A 20,105-nucleotide genomic window follows, 5' to 3' on the forward strand; every position below is an offset into this window, starting at 1 on the left:
TCATACATTCAATTAATAAACCAAAAACCAGTCTCTTACTGTTTCTCTCTGATAAAAAGCCTTCACTGACTTCCCTATTATCTACTGAATACATTCATACTATTCACCCTAATACTTAAAGTCTTCAGGATATAATCCCAACCTATATTTTCATGCTTAATTTTCACTGCCTTCCATTTTAGCCAGAAGGATTGCTTATTGGTTGGCAAACATGGTCCTTACTTTCCCACTACTACTTTTGCTGATACATTTCTCTCTTCCTACAATATTCCCTACTTCCTCCAACTATTTGATCTGGTGAAATTGTGCCCATTTTTCAAATACTATCCCCAAATATCACTTTTTCTTTTCAATCTTTCCTTAATATCCTTTAATTCATGCACACATATAGTTAATTGTGACCTCTCCATCCTTTGAACTGTGTCAGGCTCCCTGCTCAGCTCGGAGTCTCCTTGTCCCTCTCCCTCTGCCCCTCCTCCCACTCATAGGCTGTCTCTCTCTCTCTCAAATAAATAAATAAAAACCTTAGAAATATATTATTTAGTTATTATAGAAGGTATAGAGGTCTTTCCATACTTGACATTGCATATGTGATTTTTTTTCTTTACTGACTTCCCTGTTTGATTCCATTTTTGTTTATGTACTATACCAAGTTCTTTGCATACAATTGTTATTATGTGAGGATAAGTATAAGTTAAAATGTAAGAGTCCAAACACCTTGGCTCTTGTTTCTTTTTCCATTAAACTCCAGCAAGTCATTTAACCTTGTTTTTCCTTTCTTCCAAAATTGAGAAATAAAAATCATAATTTAGGTCTAAAATCTTCATTTTGAGTATTAGTAAAGGCTGTACAGCATTTTAAGCTTGGAACTTGCTTGTAAAGCATTTAAGCTTTAAGATCTTGGAAGTATCCTATAGATAAAACTGTTTTGGAAAAAATTTTAAGTTGTTTTTTAGATTGCTATTCATCTATGTTTCAGAGGTGTAATCGATGTACAGCAAAAAAAAAAAAAAAAGAGGAGACTCACATTGATCACCCAGATTTTCATGAAAAGAAAAACTAATTATCCCCCCGCCCACCTCCCTTTCCACCACCCCTTGTTCATTTCCCAGAGTTAAGAGTCTCTTATGTTCTGTCTCCCTCTCTGATATTTCCCACTCATTTTCTCTCCTTTCCCCTTTATTCCCTTTCACTATTATTTATATTCCCCAAATGAATGAGACCATATAATGTTTGTCCTTCTCCGATTGGCTTATTTCACTCAGCATAATACCTTCCAGTTCCATCCACGTCGAAGCAAATGGTGGGTATTTGTCGTTTCTAATGGCTGAGTAATATTCCATTGTATACATAAACCACATCTTCTTTATCCCTTCTTCTTTCGATGGCTTTATCCATTCATCTTTCGATGGCAGGAGTCTTCTCCTAATAGAATCACACAGAATGTGTTTAATTTCCACAGGAAAGAGTTGTGACAACACTTGTAAAATGTTGTGTACCAGGAAAACTCACTAAAGACTCAGTGCCCAAGGCTCTCACTAAAGATTGGTCAGGTAGGCACCCTCTACCTAGCACATATCAAAATTCTACATTCTCCTCAAGAAGAAAAGCAGGGTTCAGCAGAAACCACCTTGTTTGTACAATTTAGGCACAGCAAGCCACTCTTTTCAGCCACTTTTATGGAAAGAGTTTGCCTGAGAAAAAAACTAGCAAGGCCAAGAAAGAAAAACCAAGAAATTGAGAGAGCCCTTGTCTCAATGAAATGGCTTCAGTACCTGAACCCAATGATGCCTTATCCCCGACTTCTTACTAATATAAAGCAATAAATTTTTGGTGCTTAAAGTGGATAAAGATAATAGAAATATCTGGCTATAGCTCAAGATTCACATCTGAACTGCTTAATAACCATAGAAGAAAAAAGAGTGTTCTTTTAATTGAAATATAATTGGCATACTAGATAGTGTATGTTTAAGGTCTACAACATGCTGATTGTTTGTATATCGCAATATGATTACCACTGTAGGGTTAGCTAACACCTCCATCACATTACATAACGATTATTTTTAAAAGTGTTTTTTCTAACAGCTCAAGAAAAAGACCCAGGGAGGATTCTAGTTATCCTGAGTTTGGTCATGTGTTTGTTCATATCTGAACCTGTTACTTTGGCCAGGGGGATAGAGTATTTTAGTTGGCACCAGTCAGATAGCCATCCCTGGAGCCACTAAAGGTATGAGTTAAACTTCTCTCCTCAAAAATATATTCTCAGTATCCCCTAGATTTAACTGGATTCTTAAAGAATGGAGGTGGAACCATCTTCTCAACAGAGTGCTGAATCTGCCACACAGCATTATCTTAGCCAGATTATTCTCATAACCTGAAATGTGGAAATGAAATGAACTAATAGGTACAATCACACATCGAATGAGTACAAGTATAGTATTACAATTTTTTTTTTAGGTACCATCTTACAGAAAAAACACTTCATCATCTAGCACTGATTTATGCAGCTTTGGTATCATATGGGCTAAAATCAGAAGAACTGGTTGTAAAGGTATTCTTTTCTTAAATGTTTGTTTATAAGTATTTTTCATAAACCAAAACTATACTCAAACTCAAGTGCCCAGTGCAAAGAAACATTAAATTAGTAAACTAAAAAAAAAAATGCCTTAAAGCTCTTTAAAGAATAGTTTTCAAGTTAATAAATATTCTTTCCACTTAAACTTCTGGTCTAAAAGCTTTTAATGAGGGGGTTGGGTGGCTTAGTTAAACATCTGCCTTTGGTTCAGGTTAAGATCCCAGAGTCCTTTTTTCCAGAGCAGAACCTTCAAAAAAATTAAAAGATTATGCATTAAAAAAAAAAGATCCCAGAGTCCTGGGACTGAGCCCCATGTCGGGCTCGCTGCTCAGTAGGGAGACTGCTTCTCACTCTCCCTTTGCTGCTCCCCCTGCTTGTGCTTTTTCCAAAATAAATAAAATTTAAGAAATTAAAAGCCTTTAATGAATTTAAAGTCATAAAATAAAGAAAATTAAGAAATTAAAAGCCTTTAATGAGTTTAAAGTCATAAAATAAATAAAATTAAGAAATTAAAAGCCTTTAATGAATTTAAATTCATATTTTATCTCTTAATTATTACTTGGCAGGATATGAATAAATAAATATGCATTGATTAAAAATGTTGACTTGTGAAACATACTCTTTGTATCTGCTGTAGTGATCTCTAACCAGTATCCTTTCTTGGTTCTTTTTTCAATGTCCCACTGAAATTTAGACACTCCCCCAAATGCAAGGCTCAGTCCTCTTCTGTTATCACCTTATACCCTTTCCTTAATAAATTCAGACATTCCCACAAACTTAGCTTTCATTTCTGAGTATAATCCTTAAATTTTTCTTGACTTTTCTTAAGATCTGCACCTATATTCTAGCATTCTACTGGAAGTCTCCACATGATTATCCCACAGGTGCCGCCAACCCTACATGTCCAAAACACAACTTCTCATCCTCCTCAAACTTAATTAATGACATTACTACTGTAATCAGTAGCTGCAGTGTGTCTAGAGTACGTCTCTTCATCCTACTCTCCCTGCTTTTTCTCAAGTTCAGGCCTTCACCTCTCACTTGGAGTTTCAAAGCAACTTCCTGACTAATATCTTTATTTCTAATTATTCTCCTCTGGTGCATCATTGACACCAATTACATTTCTGAAATACAGCTGCGAACATTTCACTTCCTCAACTGTAAGCTCCTAAAGGAAAGGAAAATGTGTATTTGTTTTCCCGGTCCCTCGCACCCAGCACAGTGTCAAATATGTAGTAGACTCTTCATAAATATGTTGTTAAATTGAATTTTCTTGCTCAAAAGACCTTCCATAGCTTCCTACTTCATTCAAAATAGAGATCAAAAAAAAAAAAAATAGAGATCAAACTCAGCTAGATTCACACTTCATGATTTGGCCCCTAGTTATCCTTCCTTTAGCATAATTCTACCCACCATTTCCTGAATATGTCCACACTATCACCATACAGCTAATGGACAAACATGTCATACCAGCCTGTCTCCCACTTCCCCTTACTGCCAGCCTTCAGAGTTGTCTTTTGTTGCCCAGCTCAAATACTATCTTTAAGAAATGTTCCCCAGGTATATCCTCTCAGGATAAATCTCTCCTCCCATTCTCCCAAGAGCACTTTATACCTTTATTATAGCATGAGATATTCACTCTTATACCATCCACCCTGGAGGGTAAGAACCAGACCCTTTTTTGTAAAATGTATAGCATCCAACATGGTGCTTTGTACACAATGAAAATGTTCAACAAATATCTACTGAATAGAATTAAATCAGAGCACAATCTGTTAGGAAAATTAACAAATGATTTATTTGAAATAGAATCCCAATCATTTTGATTATATGATGCATATTAAATATTGAAAGAAAATTCTTAGAAAAGTTATCACTGAATGACAAATATAAGTTTGTCTCATTTATCCATTCAAGTGTGGTTTCACCTCTTAAACAGCCTCTTTTCAGCTAATGGTAAGCTGTTTTATGCAAAATATACTTCAGAGAATCATTTTACTCCTCTATCCCTGGCTTATATGATACAGTGAGTAATACTATATTCAGGTACAGTGACATGGCCCATAGAGGACTTGTTCCAAGGAAGGCATTCTGGGATGGAACAGGAAGTACTGCTGAGGCACAATTCATTCCAAACAAAAGTCGGCTTCCCACCTGGATCAAACTATTCCAAAAGCTTTTCAAGTTTTACATAAAAATCTTAAAGGAGGTCAGTTTTTCATTGAATTTGAGAAACAACTATCAACTTGCTCTATTATCAATATACCAATACTCAAGCCTCCTCTTCTTCTGACTTGATGACACTACCACCTTAAAGGGGGTTCCCTAGACTCATTATTTTATTTTATTTTTAAAGATTTTATTTAATTATTCATGAGAGACACACACACAGATAGACAGAGGCAGAGGGAGAAGCAGGCTCCATGTAGGGAGCCTGATGTGGGACTCAATCCCGGGTCTCTAGGATCACGCCCTAGACTGATGGTGGCACTAAACTGAGCCACTGGGGCTGCCCCTCATTATTTTAGAGTATATTGTTGCTTTACTTTACTGTATTTAGTAATATGGCTTTTGGCCTTTTAGAGCACATCAGTATGGATGTAAAAAAATTTTTTTCAGGCATCTGAAGAGTCTAGTGATCAAGGAAGCATTAGGAAGCTTAAGTACATTTTCTTAAACTAAAAGAAAATACTGCTTGTAGTGTTATGCTATATTTTATTCTAATGTCAAAAAAAGTTCTATAAATTGTTATGAATTCAGAATTCATATAAACATATATGCAAAATTTTGAAAACAATGCAGAATTCAGATAAACATATATGCAAAATTTTGAAAACAATGTTAGGGGAGTCCTGAATCTCCCAAGGTCTAGCCATGAGCTCCAGAATCCTTGCCCTAATAAATTAAGGTAATGTTCATTACCATCACCATAAAATTGTGCCTTTTTATATTTAAATAAAAGTGTCAAATCTTCTCAAAACATCCAAAACTGCAATAAAATTAATTAGGAATCAGTGTTACTTCTGTGCTCTCTATACATATTTGGGGTGCCTGGGTGACTCAGCCAGTTAAGTGACCGACTCTTGATTTTGGCTCAGATCATGATCTCAGGGTCATGAGACTGAGCCTGAGTTGAGCCCCAGCCAGGCTTTCCACTCCACTGGGGGTGGAGACTGCTTAAGATTCTTTCTCTCTCTCCCTCTCACTTTGCCCCTCCCCACACTGCTCACATACTTGTTCTCTCAAAAAAATATCTATACATATTTAATATAATTTAAAGAAAGTCCTTCTTTAGGATATATGTACTCCCCAGATATGTGCTAACAGTTTTGTATTTGTTATCTTATGAAAGAAAAAAATTGCCATATTTATTTTATGAGGTTTGTACAATCTTTGTTTCCTGAATTTTCACTACAGGACAGGACACTTATATTTCTAAGATACGATTATTTTGGGCAGTGTTCCCTATACATATTAAACTGCTAACCCATGGACTGGGGTGCCTGAGTGTACAGCTGGGTTGAGCCACTGACTCTTGGTTTTGACTCCAGTCATGATCTTGGGGCGGCAGATTTTAATATTTGAGTATAATTTTAGATATAATTTATTAAAATGTCCATGTGAAATCTAGCATATCTTATAAGGATAAGCAATTGTCTTTCCTTCTTTTAATACGATATCCTTATACCTGGGTAGCTTAGGGGTTTAGCACCTGCCTTCGGCTCAGGGCATGATCCTAGAGTCCTGGGATCGAGTCCCACATCGGGCTCCCTGCATGGAGCCTGCTTCTCCCTCTGCCTGTGTCTCTGCCTCTCTCTCTCTCTCAATGTCTCTCATGAATAAGTAAATAAAATCTTTAAAAAAAATAATATGATATCCTTATAGTTTTCCAATTTTTAGAACTAAATTTCTTCACTTCCATTCAGCATTTATTAATAAATTTATTTGAAATTTAGATGTCAATATTTAATATTTTGCTTTTTCAAGTTAAATCTAATAGTTCTCAAAAATAAGAATTTTAAAAATATAGTGCAAGATTTTTCAAAATGACATTAAAAGATAAAGAATTTTTATAGATGTATTTGATTCTATATTCAAAAAGAAGAAAAGTTTTTTTTGTTTTGTTTTAAGATTTGATTTATTCATGAGCGACACAAAGAGAGAGAGAAAGAGAGAGGCAGAGACACAGGCAGAGGGAGAAGCAGGCTCCATGCAGGGAGCCCAACGTGGGACTTGATCCTGGGTCTCCAGGATCACGCCCTGGGCTGAAGGTGGCGCTGAACCGCTGAGCCACCTGGGCTGCCCAGAAGAAAAATTTTGATTTAGAGTATTTTGGGAATTGTTCATCCAATACTGGCTTATTTGATGCTAAGCTCTGTGTGTGTATGTATTAAACTTAACTCCAAAAAAATGTTTCTTAAAAAAAAATGTTTCTTAATATTTCTTACTTCCTGTCACTTGTGTTTTCCTCCATGCTCTTCTGGCTCTTTTGAAATGCCAGGCTTTTTCTTCTGCTTTCAGTTCTGTTTTTATCTTCTTCATCTTTTAGATTCATTTGAAGGAAATATGGTCCATGGGTTAGCAGAGTTGTGTTTTTTTTTTAATTATTTATTTTAGAGAGAGAAAGGGGTAGGAAAAGGGGAGATGGAGAGAGAGTCCTTAGCAGACTCTGTGCTAAGTGAGGATCCCGACAGGGGGCTCAGTCTCAATTCCCTGAGATCAGGACTGAGCCCAAACTAAGAATCAGTGGCTCAACCAACTGTACCACCCAGGTAACCCAGTCCATGGGTTAGCAGGTTAATATGGTTAGGGAACACTGCCCTAACTAATGATATCTTTTTTTTCTTCTAATTACAAACAATTTTTGAATGATATATTTTGCTTCCTTAATGTTTCCCATAACCTAATATATAAAAAATATATTTTAGCTTATAATTGCTCCAGGAGTGGAAGAGGCTGCACTGATAATTCGACAAATTGCTGATCACAATTTAATGACCTCGAAGAGAGATCCTCAAGAATGGTTGGATAAATCCTGGGTTGAAGTTTCACCATCAAAGGTTCATCTCCCAATATATAAATTAGATATTTGCAAAGCAAATATAAATACATGTACTTGAATTCTCTTTTTGGTAGCATATTTTTGTCCTATAATGTTTGCATGAGCATATTTAGCAGTAACCATAATATACAGCATTTATTTAGATAATTTTCCAGAATCATGGGTATTTTTCAACTTCACAGAAGTATTTTAATGAGATCTTTTATAATGAACTTCCAAAACAAGCATATTATAGGGTGATCTAATGACTTCAATGCCTAATATTTTTAAAACATAACTTTTTCTAATTCCTAAATTTAAATATTTAAGAGTAGTAAGTATAAGAATAGCAAAATTCTAGCATTCCATTTGTCAGTAATTTGGTTACATAATTACGACTGAAATAGAGTTGTAAAATATTTATAAGATTGAGTAGTTAAATTTTAGAAATTTCTTTTGTTTAAGCATATTTTCAAGTTCTTATACCAACCTAGTATCTGTTACCTTTATTTTTTTAATATAGTCAAATCATGAAACCATAAAGAATAATGAAGCTTTTTATATACTAACATGGAATGATACTTAAGATCTATTACATGAAAAATGAAGTTGCAGTATAGAGATTGTATACTACCACTTGTGTAAAACAAGGGGAAATTAATGTTTATATGTGTTTGTAAATGAAGAAAATATCTCTGGAAGGATACCAAGAAATAATAACATTAGTTATCTGCAGAGGGGAGAACTGGGATAATGGGGTAAGGATAAGAGTTTTTACTGCACACCTTTTAGTACCTTTTTTAATTTTGAACCATGTGACTATTTTACCTATTCAAAAAATAAAATTATACAACAAATAAATAAAATATTAATGTATTCATATACATTGATCAAACATTCATATATTTGTATATATTTAATCACAGATTTTATATATGCCTAAACAGAACATAGTACTATTGGCAAGTATGGGGATAATTAATTATGAGATGTATGTATGTCTGTGCAGTTTCTCTCTTACCAAGGCATGTCTAATCTACTCACATGTCTGTCATTTGATAAATCAAAGAGGGTGCAAAAAACCAGCACAATCCAGAAAGAAAAGGGAATATGGTAATAGTAAAACATGGTTGCTGTATTTCTAGACTGTTATGAGATCTCTCTGAAAACACACATTTTAGACCATCAAGGTCGGTTCTGGTTGATAGAAGTTCTTCCTATACTCTTCACAGCAAGGCTTTCCTGAAAGTATCATAAACATGGTTCATGTTAAACAATGATAGTAGTACATGGCCTACAAAGGGAGAGCTAAAGAAATCTTGAGGTATCTTAAAGTCCCCTAGATTTTCTCATTAGAGAATCTACCATTAGGTAAAACAATTGTTGTTTGAAGGAGATGAACTGTAACAAATTTTTTTGGATAAGTGACTAAAATGAACAAACTTTAAGATTTTTCTCAATTCTGAGAGCATATGAATCTTAACTGCCAAAGCTTCTTTCCCTACTAGCCATACTTTTCTCCAGGCATCTCAGATTGAGCAATAAGTGCAATGACAACAATTTTAATCTGCTAGGTTGAGCGAAGTATTGGCTGATTATTCCTTTAAACTCTTTTCTAGGAGGAAATGTACTTACTTGATTTTCCATCTATTAACCCACTGGTGGCTCAGCTCATGTTAAATAAAGGACCTTCACTGCACTGGATATTATTAGCAACTCTGGGTCAACTTCAGGAGCTTTTACCTGAAGTTCCAGAAAAAGTGTTAAAGGTTAGTTACTTGTATTCCATAGCCTTATATGAGTTTGTTTCCTTTCCATTTTGGTACTGATTTTTACCATAACACTTTTCAAAATGAAGGCATCCAAGTTTAATTGTTTTGGACTTCACGTAACAAATCATTTATTTGAACTAAATTTCATATTGAATCCTCATTGGTTCAATTTCATATTGAATTCAATTGAATTCATATTGAATTCTCATTATACATTTTAAAGCTATCTTATATAAATAATTCAGTACAGCCAGTTTATCACTTTAGATTATTTTGAAATGTTATTACACCCACAAGTATGTGATCACACACACTATACATATGTGCTTACAATCCTGGAGCCCTTCATTATAGTAGTAAAGAGAACTTAAGCCTTACTGTTAAAATTTTAAATTTTTATCAAGCAGATGGTAATCATGTATAACCTGCAACTAAAAATTCTATTACAAGTGATTAGAAAATGTATTTTCTAATTATAATAAGTTTTTTTTGTAATGGAGCCAATTATGTTATGTTCCTATGACATGGAACTCTGTAATACCCTACTGATTTATATTTTGCTTTCTTTACATATAGATAAGCATTGTTATTTATATTTACTTGAGTGATGTTTATATTGTATCTGTTTATATTACTTGACTGATGTTTATATTATATGTGTATTATATTAATTAACTTAAAATTTTTTAGCATTTTTGCAGCATCACTTCCTTATTCAAGATTAGTTCTTCGTCCATAACAAACTCACCTCAAAGTCCATCACCTCAGGAAAATGGGAATCAGACTAATACCTTTACCTCCCAGAGTTCAGCTTCTGGCTCTTCAAACTCTGTCTTTCAAGAACATAATGAATTTTACCACTATTCAGACATAGGAGAGACAGTGTACGAAGATACAAACAGCACTTCAAACTCTAAGTCTTCCCTTATGGAACTAAGAGAAATGCCATGCGTTTTACCACCTATGACTTCTTACAGTCAAGCCAGTTACTGGAAAGATTCCAGTTGTAATGCTAACATAGTACATAATCCTTTCCTGATTAATACAGAATCAAGAACTGTGACTGGTAACTCCTTTCAAAACCAGAATGATTCAGAGTCAGATGTCTTTTATTTGGATCTAACACAAATGAGCTGTGAAAACATAACATCACCAATTGACACTCAGAAGAGAGTTGCCCCTAATTTTATAAGTTATCAGGAAAAGGGAACACATGATGCAAAAGGGCCTATAAAAAAAGGAGCATATGCCTCTAACTTTTCTGTAGAAGGCGCTCAATCTCCTCTTCCCTGGAACTTTAAGAAAAATGTATGGAAACAACAGAATCACTCATTCAACTTAGACTATGGTGCAGATCAGACTACATGTGACAAATGGTTCTCTCAGAAAGATAATTTATTCACTAATCAGCAAAAATATCCATCGGATGAGTTAGAAGGCTTCATATATGAAAGTTCAAATGATGAGACTAAAAAGACTTTCTCAAAAGAATTACCATCTGTCCCTAGTTTGGATTTCTTTTGTGCTGCTGATCCTAATGTAAATCAAAAAGAATTCAGCAGTCTTTATTTCCACCAAGGAGCTGGAAAATGTTTAGGACAGAAAAGGCACTCTGAATCCTCATCTAACTCAGGAGACAAGAAATCATTACCAGGTAACACTATCTTAAGTTATTAAAACTACTCACAGATGTAATTTTTTTTAAGTTTATTATTTTAGTAGTCTCTACATCTCGTGTGGGGCTCAGACTCATGACCCCAAGATCAAGTCACATGCCCTTCCAACATGAGCCAGCCACCTCTTGCAGATATGTAATTTTAAAAGAACCATTTCTAAATTTTAAAAAATTGTTTGCATTCATTACTAAAAGAATTTTCAATAGCTGTGGGGTCAAAAAGAAAATCAAAATTCTAATTATAGACATCTAAGAAAATAAATGCAAACAAAATATGTCAAATTCTTGTAGCTTTGGGGGCACCTCAGTGGTTGAGCGTCTGCCTTCAGATCAGGTTGTGATCCCAGGGTTCTGGGATCGAGTCCCACGTCGGGCTCCCTGCAGGAAGCCTGCTTCTCACTCTGCCTAGGTCTCTGCCTCTCTGTGTGTGTCTCTCATGAATAAATAAATAAAATTTAAAAAAAAATTCTTGTAGCTTTAGATGAACTAAGTGTTCAACTTAAGTTAAAAATAACTCAGAACAGGACAGCCCGATGACCCAGCCGTTTGGCACCGCCTTCAGCCCCGGGGGTGTGATCCTGGAGACCAGGGATCGAGTCCCCCATCGGGCATGGAGCCTGCTTCTCTCCCTCTCCCTCTGCCTGTGTCTCTGCCTTTCTCTCTCTCTGTCATGAATAAATAAATAAAATCTTTAAAAAAAAATCAGAACAAGTCTAAAGCCGAAGACTAAAATTAACAAAGGCTAAACAGAGAAGTCAGTGAATTAGAAAATTAGCTTCTTTATCAGGCAGGAATATTTAATAGGCTAACATTTATTGAGAGCTTATGATGGGCCAGGTGCCCTTCCAGCCCTTTTATGTGAATTATTGAATTCTGACAATCCTGCTAAGTAGATATCACTATTAGTTAGCTCTTCTTTGCAATTGATGTTTCTGAACATTTAATCATACCAATTTTTAAAAGGACAATTTTATTTTCTCATTTCTTGTAATGATCTACCTCTTAAACCTTTATTTTCTGTATCATTTCGTATTACATTGGCCTAAACATCTAGAATAAAATATTAAGTTCTAATGGCCCTACAGATGTGGCCTTACCATGATAGGGAAAATAATAACAATAATAATAATAATAATAATAATAATAATAATAATAAATAAATAAAAAAGAGAGAAGCTTAAGCTTCAAAGCTTCTTTTATGCATAGGCCCTTTTGTGAGGATTGAGAGAGGCCCAGAAAATCTCCTGTTCTTTGTTTTGTTAAAAGAAGACTTCCCCTAATACCATATGATCTCACCCATAAGTGGAATTTAAGAAACAAAACAAATGATTTATTTATTGTGAAATTTATTCACAAAAGACATAGAGAGAGAGGCAGAGACACAGGCAGAAGGAGAAGCAGGCTCCATGCAGGGAGCCCGACATGGGACTTGATTCTGAGACTCCAGGATCCCGCCCTAGGCCAAAGGTGGTGCTAAACCACTGAGCCACCGGGGCTGCCTGAGCATGTGACTCTTAATCTCAGGGTCAGGAGTTTAAGCCCCATGTTGGGCACAGAGATTTTTTTTTTAAAAGATATATATATATATATATATATATATATATATATATACACACACACATACATACATATATATATATATATATATGTTATATGTTATATATAGATGTTTGAATAGAGAGTCAGCATTCCTAACACCCACGTTATTCAAGGATCAACTGTATAAACCCCTCAGGACTCACAAAACTTGGATTTGGTCCTGTTTAATTTAATAGTCACAATTTGTTTTGTTCATAATTTTAATGGGAAGTATTCTATCCCTAGTTTTGTAGGAACTTTTGTGAGGAATAAACACTGAAGGGATGCCTGGGTGGCTCAGCTGAGCATCTGTCTTTGGTTCAGGGTGTGATCCCAGGCTTCTGGGATTGAGTCCCACATCGGGCTTCCTGAATGAAGCCTCCTTCTCCCTCTGCCTGTGTCTCTGCCTCTCTCTGTGTGTCTCTCATGAATAAATAAAATCTTTTAAAAGATTTTAAATCTTTTAAATCTTTTAAAATCTTTTTAAATCTTTTAAAAAAATAGATGCTGAAACTTCCAAACTTTTTTGGAACCTGTTGGGAAAATTAAACATGTTTTCTCCATTGACTCATTAATGTCAAGGTTATCTTAACAGGTTTACTAATATTTAAATCATCCTTATCATTCTGTAATAATTGGTTTTTGAAGAGTGATTCTTTTAGTATGCTGTTGAATATGGTAACTAATATTTATGATTTTGATATCTATTTTCATAATGCAATTAATCTATTGTATCCTTTATTTGTGCTTTGTCACATTTTGTCATGAAGTTTATCACAGCTTCATAAATGAACTGAATGAAAATTCCATTTTTGGGCAGCCCCGGTGGCACAGTGGTTTAGCGCTGCCTGCAGCCTGGGGTGTGATCCTGGAGACCCGGGATCAAGTCCCACATCGGGCTTCCTGCATGGAGCCTGCTTCTCCCTCTGCCTGTGTCTCTGCCTCTCTCTTCGCTCTCTCTGAATGAATGAATAAATAAATCTTTAAAAAAAAAAAAAGAAAATTCCATTTTTTTCTCCAGCATGAACCAAATCAAGCATATGAATTGCTATATGTTCTTGAGCAGAACATCCCAATATATAAGATAATCCTCCCATTTTCTCAATGAGAAGTTCTCAGAAGTTATTTCTAATAAATTTTAATATTTAAGCTGTTGGAGATATAGATGGATTACTCAAATGTCTACTTACATTTAATCATTAACTTAGTTATAAATATTTTTTAAATATTTAATTAATTTATTTATTTATGAGAGACACAGAGAAAAAGAGACAGAGGCAGAGACATAGGCAGAGGGAGAAGGAAGCTCCATGCAGAGAGCTCAATGTGGGACTCGATCCCAGGACTCCAGGATCACGCCCTGGGGCAAAGGCAGGTGCCAAACCTGTCTCTGCATCTCTGTCTCAGTCTGTCCCTCTCATTAATAAATATTTATAAATAAATAAATAAATAAATAAATAAATAATAAATAAATAAATAATTTTATTCAAATAGTTCACGTGAATCTTTGATACTAGATTCATTATCACTATGGAAATTTTCTACTTTTTTACTGTGGTTTCCTGTAGCACTTTATTACCTTCAAATACATTGTTTAAGATACAACAGTTTTAAAATTCATATTAATGCAGCCCTAGATAGTTTATTCCAAAGATTATTGGCATAATCTCAAAATAATTTTCCATTTGTCTTATAGATGTGTATTTGTGATCTCTATGATGAAAATACCTACTACACTGATTTTTAAATTTGTTTGTAATGGCATCCAGCTTTTATAATTATGAGATTATATTCCCAGGAATAATTACTAAAACAATTTAAAATATTTTATCCTCCTTTTTTACTGATTTAATTAACCAACCTCTAAAAGAATTCAAATCTAGGACATTTCAGGCTAATGTGTCATAGATAATACAGTCATAGAAAGTGAGTCCATCCATTACCACCTATCAAATATCAGAGCTCAGGATAAATTCCACAACATTACAGATAGGAGGTAAGGAACAGGTTTAATGAGGGAAAACTTAAATGAAAGAGTCTTAAATTCAGGGAGATTTAATTATTTGTGCAAAGCATGAGCATGCAAATATGTGTAGATGACATTAATTAGTATTGGGCCATTAGGTACAGGTGCATTTATGCTAAAAATGTAATTTTTATAGTCATCTCAGTTTGGAAATTTTAACACTTTGTAGATAGATGAAGAAATAGGATGCACCAGAATAGCTGGAAAAAATAGCTACACTTTTTTATCATCAGGAATAAAATTGTTTTCCCTTTTCTCCTTTTGACAGATTTCATGTGCTCACAACTACCACAATTCAAAAAACGGCGGCTAGTGTATGAAAAAGTCCCTGGTAGAGCTGATGGACAAACTCGTCTGAGGTTTTTTTGAAAGAAAGGATAGTATTCTGTGCCACATTTCTTTGTTTTTGATGAAAATCTAGTAACAAAATGATTTAGATTTGCTCATTCATTAAAGAAAATGCAGTTGTTAGATGTTCACAGTGTTTTTATATTAAATTTTCAGAATCTACATTCTGTCCTATAGGTTGCATCTTTGTAAGTAAAATATTCTAATTGGCATAAATGTCATAAGATCCAAATATCTTCCAGATTCACCTGAACATTGTAAGCCTTTTTTTTAGAGCAGTTGATATGATAAATACAATTAGAGCAATAGCAATATATATTGTCTAGTTGTCTTCTGAAGAGCTCACTGCTTCCCACCTTCCCTCCAGCAAGCCTTTTTAGAAATGAGCCTCCATCTCAGTCTGACCCTTTAAGTCAAGAAGTGAAGATCACCAGAGTCAACCCTCCATCACTAAGAAAGTTAAAATCTAGGCAAAGTTGGAGAACTTCCCATTTAAAGTGTTCCCTCCAGGGGTGCACCTGACTGGCTCAGTCAGAGGACTGTGCAACTCTTGATCTTTGGAGCATTATTAGCTGGAGCCCCACATTAGGTCTAGAGACTACTTACATAAATAAACAAATAAATGCTTAAAAAAATAAAGTGTTGCCTTCCTAAATAAAAATTTAAAACAAGTCACTAAGAAAATATTTGCAACCTACGTAATAAAAAAAGATTTATATTCCAAATATACAAAGAATCCTACAAATTGATAGGAAAAAGATAACCTAATAGAAGAATGAGCAAAATATATGAATAGATATTACACTGAAGAAACAAAAATAGCCAATAAACATTTATCTGTACCTTCATTACTCATCAGACAAATGCAAAGGAAAACAAATCACCTATCAGATGGGCAAAATTTTTGAAAATTAATTGTATTTAATGTCCACATTATTGGAGAAAGAACAGTTTCCTATACTCTTGGTACAACATTTTTAGAGGATAGTTTGTGTATTTTTTCATGGCTGATTGTAGGTTTCTGTTACTATGGTATTTATATTCCCTTGAGTACATTTTTTAAAAAGATGTAATAATTTTCTTTTAAAATGTCAGAATTTTTAATAAAGTTATACTCTTTGCAACTATTTGGTTATTAACAAAACTTTTGTATGTCATCTCTAAAATGTAGGTAATGGGTTTTTGACATTATTATAGGTGGTACACCACCAAAAATGTTTAAAGATCACAAGCACACTCTTTTTCCTGGTTTCTGAAATTATCACCCTATTACTACTAAAATTGACCTCTTCCTTCTTAGATCCAAGAGACACTCAGATATCACCTTAATTGACATCTCTTCAGTGTTTGATACTGTTAATCGTGTCCTCCTTTTTGAAAAGGGCTCAACACCACCTCTTAACTTCCTCCTCCTACTGTCTTCTTGCTATTATACTTTTATTTATAGGATGTTTGGTTTTGCTTGATTAGGGGGTGGAGACTTTAAAGAGAAACTATTTCTGGAAATCTAATTGCAATTTCTGTTCTAGTCTCTTAAAGTTGTGGCAGGATTGCTTCTAAACTAAGGTAAGGCTAAGGCTTCTCAGCTTGCAGATCTCCTTTATCCTGCCTTTAATCAGCTTCCAGAGGAGAGGAGTTTCTTCATAGACCATAGACTGCAGCAAGCCTTGAGGCTAGGCTATCAACACTCATGGCCCTGCTTCCTCACCAAATGGAGTGGAAATATCTGAGTCCTCTCAATGGCACCTGCTGTTTAAGGACACATTCTGCCTGGAACTGGAACAGTCTCTGTCAGAGGTATTGGAAAGCAAGTCTTATGTTAGGAGTCTGGGAACAGTGGATTATAGTAAGAGTTCTGCTTTAGCAGAGCACTACCTTGGAGTCATTGTCATATGAGGTTGGTTGATCCATAGAAGCCCGAAGGGCCTAGTTGGGCCCTTGTTAGGGGTCCAAAAGGGTGGATCTAGCCCCCAAGATCCTCTTCCAAACTCCCCATCACAAGGAATTGTTTGAAACAGCCCCAACTTCTCAGGTTGCCTCTTGCAATGGAACCTTTTTTTTTTCCCCCCCCTCTGAGAGCATTTCCCTGTGAAGTTTTTCATGTTCCAAAGAGTTACTTGTAGGGGCTCCTGGGTGATTAGTGTCTTCCTTCAGCTCAGGTCATGATCCCAGAGCCCTGGAATGGAGTCCAGCATGGGGCTCCGTGCTCAGTGGGGAGTCTGCTTCTCCTTCTCCTTTTGCCCCTCCCACCTGCTTGCGCTCTTGCTATCCCTCTGTCAAATAAATCTTTTTTGTTTTTTTAAGATTTTATTTATTTATTCATGAGAGACACACAGAGAGAGAGAGAGAGGCAGCAGGCTCCATGCAGGGAGCCTGATGTGGGACTTGATCCCGGGACTTCAGGATCATGTCCTGGGCCGAAGGCAGGCGCTAAACTGCTGAGACACCCAGGGATCCCCCTCAAAGAAATGAAATCTTAAACAAAAACAAAAAAAGAGAGTTACTTGCCTTTAGATCCATTGTTGGTGATAGTGCTACTCACTTTTGAGGACTTTTTAGAGATCTTACTCTAAGTTTCTAGGTCCAGCCCTAAGTTTGTAGGCCTCACCAGAACATCAGCAGTCTCTTCCAACTGTGGATCGACATAGATTCTCCTTCCCTTGCCATTGAGACTCAGGGCACAAATGGGAATCAACACCAGGCGTCCCACTCCTTGCCTCCCACACTAATAACTTGGTTATGCTCCCCGACATAATAAGCCTGCCCTGAAACAAGGGATCCAATAATTTTAATAAATAGAGCAGCCTGGGTTAGAGGAGGTGGGGAATGCAAAGAGCAATCCAAAATGAGAACTGAAAAAGTACATTTTCCTGTCTTTTTATCTAGTTTATGATTTAATCATACAAGTTTTTTTTTTTTAAGATTTTATTTATTCATGAGAGACATACACAGAGAGAGAGAGAGGCAGAGAGAGATACAGGCAGAGGGAGAAACAGGCTCCATGCAGATAGCCAGATGTGGGACTCGATCCTGGGACTCCAGGATCACACCCTGGGCTGAAGGCAGCACTAAACCGCTGAACCACCCGGGCTGCCCATAATCATACAAGTTTTTAACAATACTTAAATAGAATTATTTAAATTAGATTTTATATAGTCCAGTATACACATCTTTTCTTTTTTGATTTCTGGGTTTCCTGCCTTGCTTAGGAAGACCTTTTAATTTTTTAACTTAGTTATACAACTGTTCCCCTAGTTTTTCTTCTAATGCTTTTGTATTACCTTTCTTTAACCCATGTTATTTTTTCTTTACATAATGCAAGCCCAATTTACTTCCTTCCAAATGGATGGCCAGTAATGCCAGCACCGTTTGTTAGTAAACTGTATTTTCCTACTGAATAGGAAAAGTTAAGTCTATTTCTGAACTGTTATGATCCAATCATTTGTCTATTCCTATATCACAATAATTTTGTTTTTAATTTTTTTTTTTTTAGAAAATCATAGTTTTGATTCAGCATCTTCAAAGTAGGGTTGGTGTTTTTTTTTTTAAGATTTTATTTATTTATTTTAGAGAGAGTGCATGTGAAGGGCAGGGAGGGGCAGAAAGAGAGGGATAGGGAATCTCAAGGAGACTGTGCTGGGCATGGAGTCCATGGAGCTTGATCTTATGACCCTGAGATCAGCCTAAACTGAAACCGAGAGTCAGACATTAAGCCACCCAGGTGCCCCATATTCAAAGTAAGTTTTAATATCCAGTAAGACATGTTTCACTCTTGCATATTTTATACACACACACACAGAGTTTTAAAAATTATTCTTGGGGGAGGGGCACCTAAACATATCTTAAGAATTTTTTAATTGTCACTAAAGTAAAAATGGCATATAATTTCCATTTCCATTTTTAATTAGCTCTTGCCAGTATTTTTCTACATACTTTGTATCCAGTGAGCCCCTCAAAATCTATTACAAATTTGAGTATTTCTTTTCATCAGTTTTCAAAGTGTACTATTATATAATCTATAAATACATTGCTTCTAAAATGTTAGCCCCCTTTCATTTTTTTCATCTTACTGCATTAGTTAGCACCTCCAAAGCAATGCTGTATTGGGGTATTGGGGTGCCTGGGTGGTGCAGTTGGCTAAACATCTGACTTGATTTCTGTTCAGGTCATGATCTCAGGGTCCTGGGATTGAGCACCTTGTCAGGCTCTGCACTCAGCAGGGAGTCTGCTTCTCTCCTTCTTCCCCTCCCCCAGCTCACACTCAATCTCAATAAATCTTTTTTTTAAAAAAGGAAGCAATGCTGAACAATAATAGTGATAAAAAAGTATGCCTGTTTTGTTCCTAACATGCTGAATGCGTCATTTCACCACGTATTATGAAATCTGTTGCTTTTGATAATTATCGTTCTCTTCCCATTTCACTTAGCCACTTAGTTCTTATTCAGAACGGTTCAATTTTGTCAAATGACTTGGCATAGATTCTCTTTAAACCATTCATGTAATGAATTACACTGGCAGATTTCCTTTTATCAGACTAGCTTGGTCATGTTGTATGTTCTCTTGATATACTAGTGAATTTGTTTATATTTAGGACACGTATCTATTTTAAGTGAGACATCTATAGTTTCTTGTACTGTCTTTCCAAGTTTTTGCCAAAGAAGAAATTAGAATCAAGAAAAGATTTTTTATATACAGAAGTCTGTACATAATAATGTATACAACTTAATGAGTTTGAAGAATATTCCTCTGAAACCATTATAACAATCTATGCCACAAACTTAATCCATCATGTTCAAAATCTTCCTCCCATCCTATTATTCTCTGTGGTAAGAACACCTAACATAAAATCTACCTTCTTAGTAAATTTTTCAGTATATAATACAATATGCTAACCATGGCCACTATGCTGTGGAGTAGATCTCTAGGACTTGTATAAGTGAAAATGTGTTTTTTAATGGAGATTTTTTAAAATGCTTATTATTGTCAAAATGGAGAATGGAACGTTTCAATGTTGACAGAAGGGATCCAATAGTTGAAGATAAAGGAAGAAGGAAAATTGATAGTGTAATTTCAGAGAAGATAAAAAAGAT

General features: G+C 35.3%; 1 protein-coding gene across 1 annotated transcript in view; it reads left to right on the plus strand.

Annotated features, from left to right (window-relative positions):
- SHOC1 (shortage in chiasmata 1) overlaps positions 1-15,036 on the plus strand; it is a 77,343-nt gene extending 62,307 nt beyond the window's left edge. Inside the window, exons 23-27 of the mRNA XM_041764033.1 lie at positions 2,458-2,551; positions 7,504-7,635; positions 9,236-9,385; positions 10,079-11,042; positions 14,936-15,036. Coding sequence (XP_041619967.1) covers positions 2,458-2,551; positions 7,504-7,635; positions 9,236-9,385; positions 10,079-11,042; positions 14,936-15,036 — 1,441 coding nt within the window. The remainder of the gene's footprint in view (positions 1-2,457; positions 2,552-7,503; positions 7,636-9,235; positions 9,386-10,078; positions 11,043-14,935) is intronic.
- The last annotated feature ends 5,069 nt before the right edge of the window (positions 15,037-20,105 follow it).

This window comes from Vulpes lagopus, chromosome 7, assembly GCF_018345385.1.
Source record: "Vulpes lagopus strain Blue_001 chromosome 7, ASM1834538v1, whole genome shotgun sequence".
NCBI lineage: Eukaryota > Metazoa > Chordata > Mammalia > Carnivora > Canidae > Vulpes > Vulpes lagopus.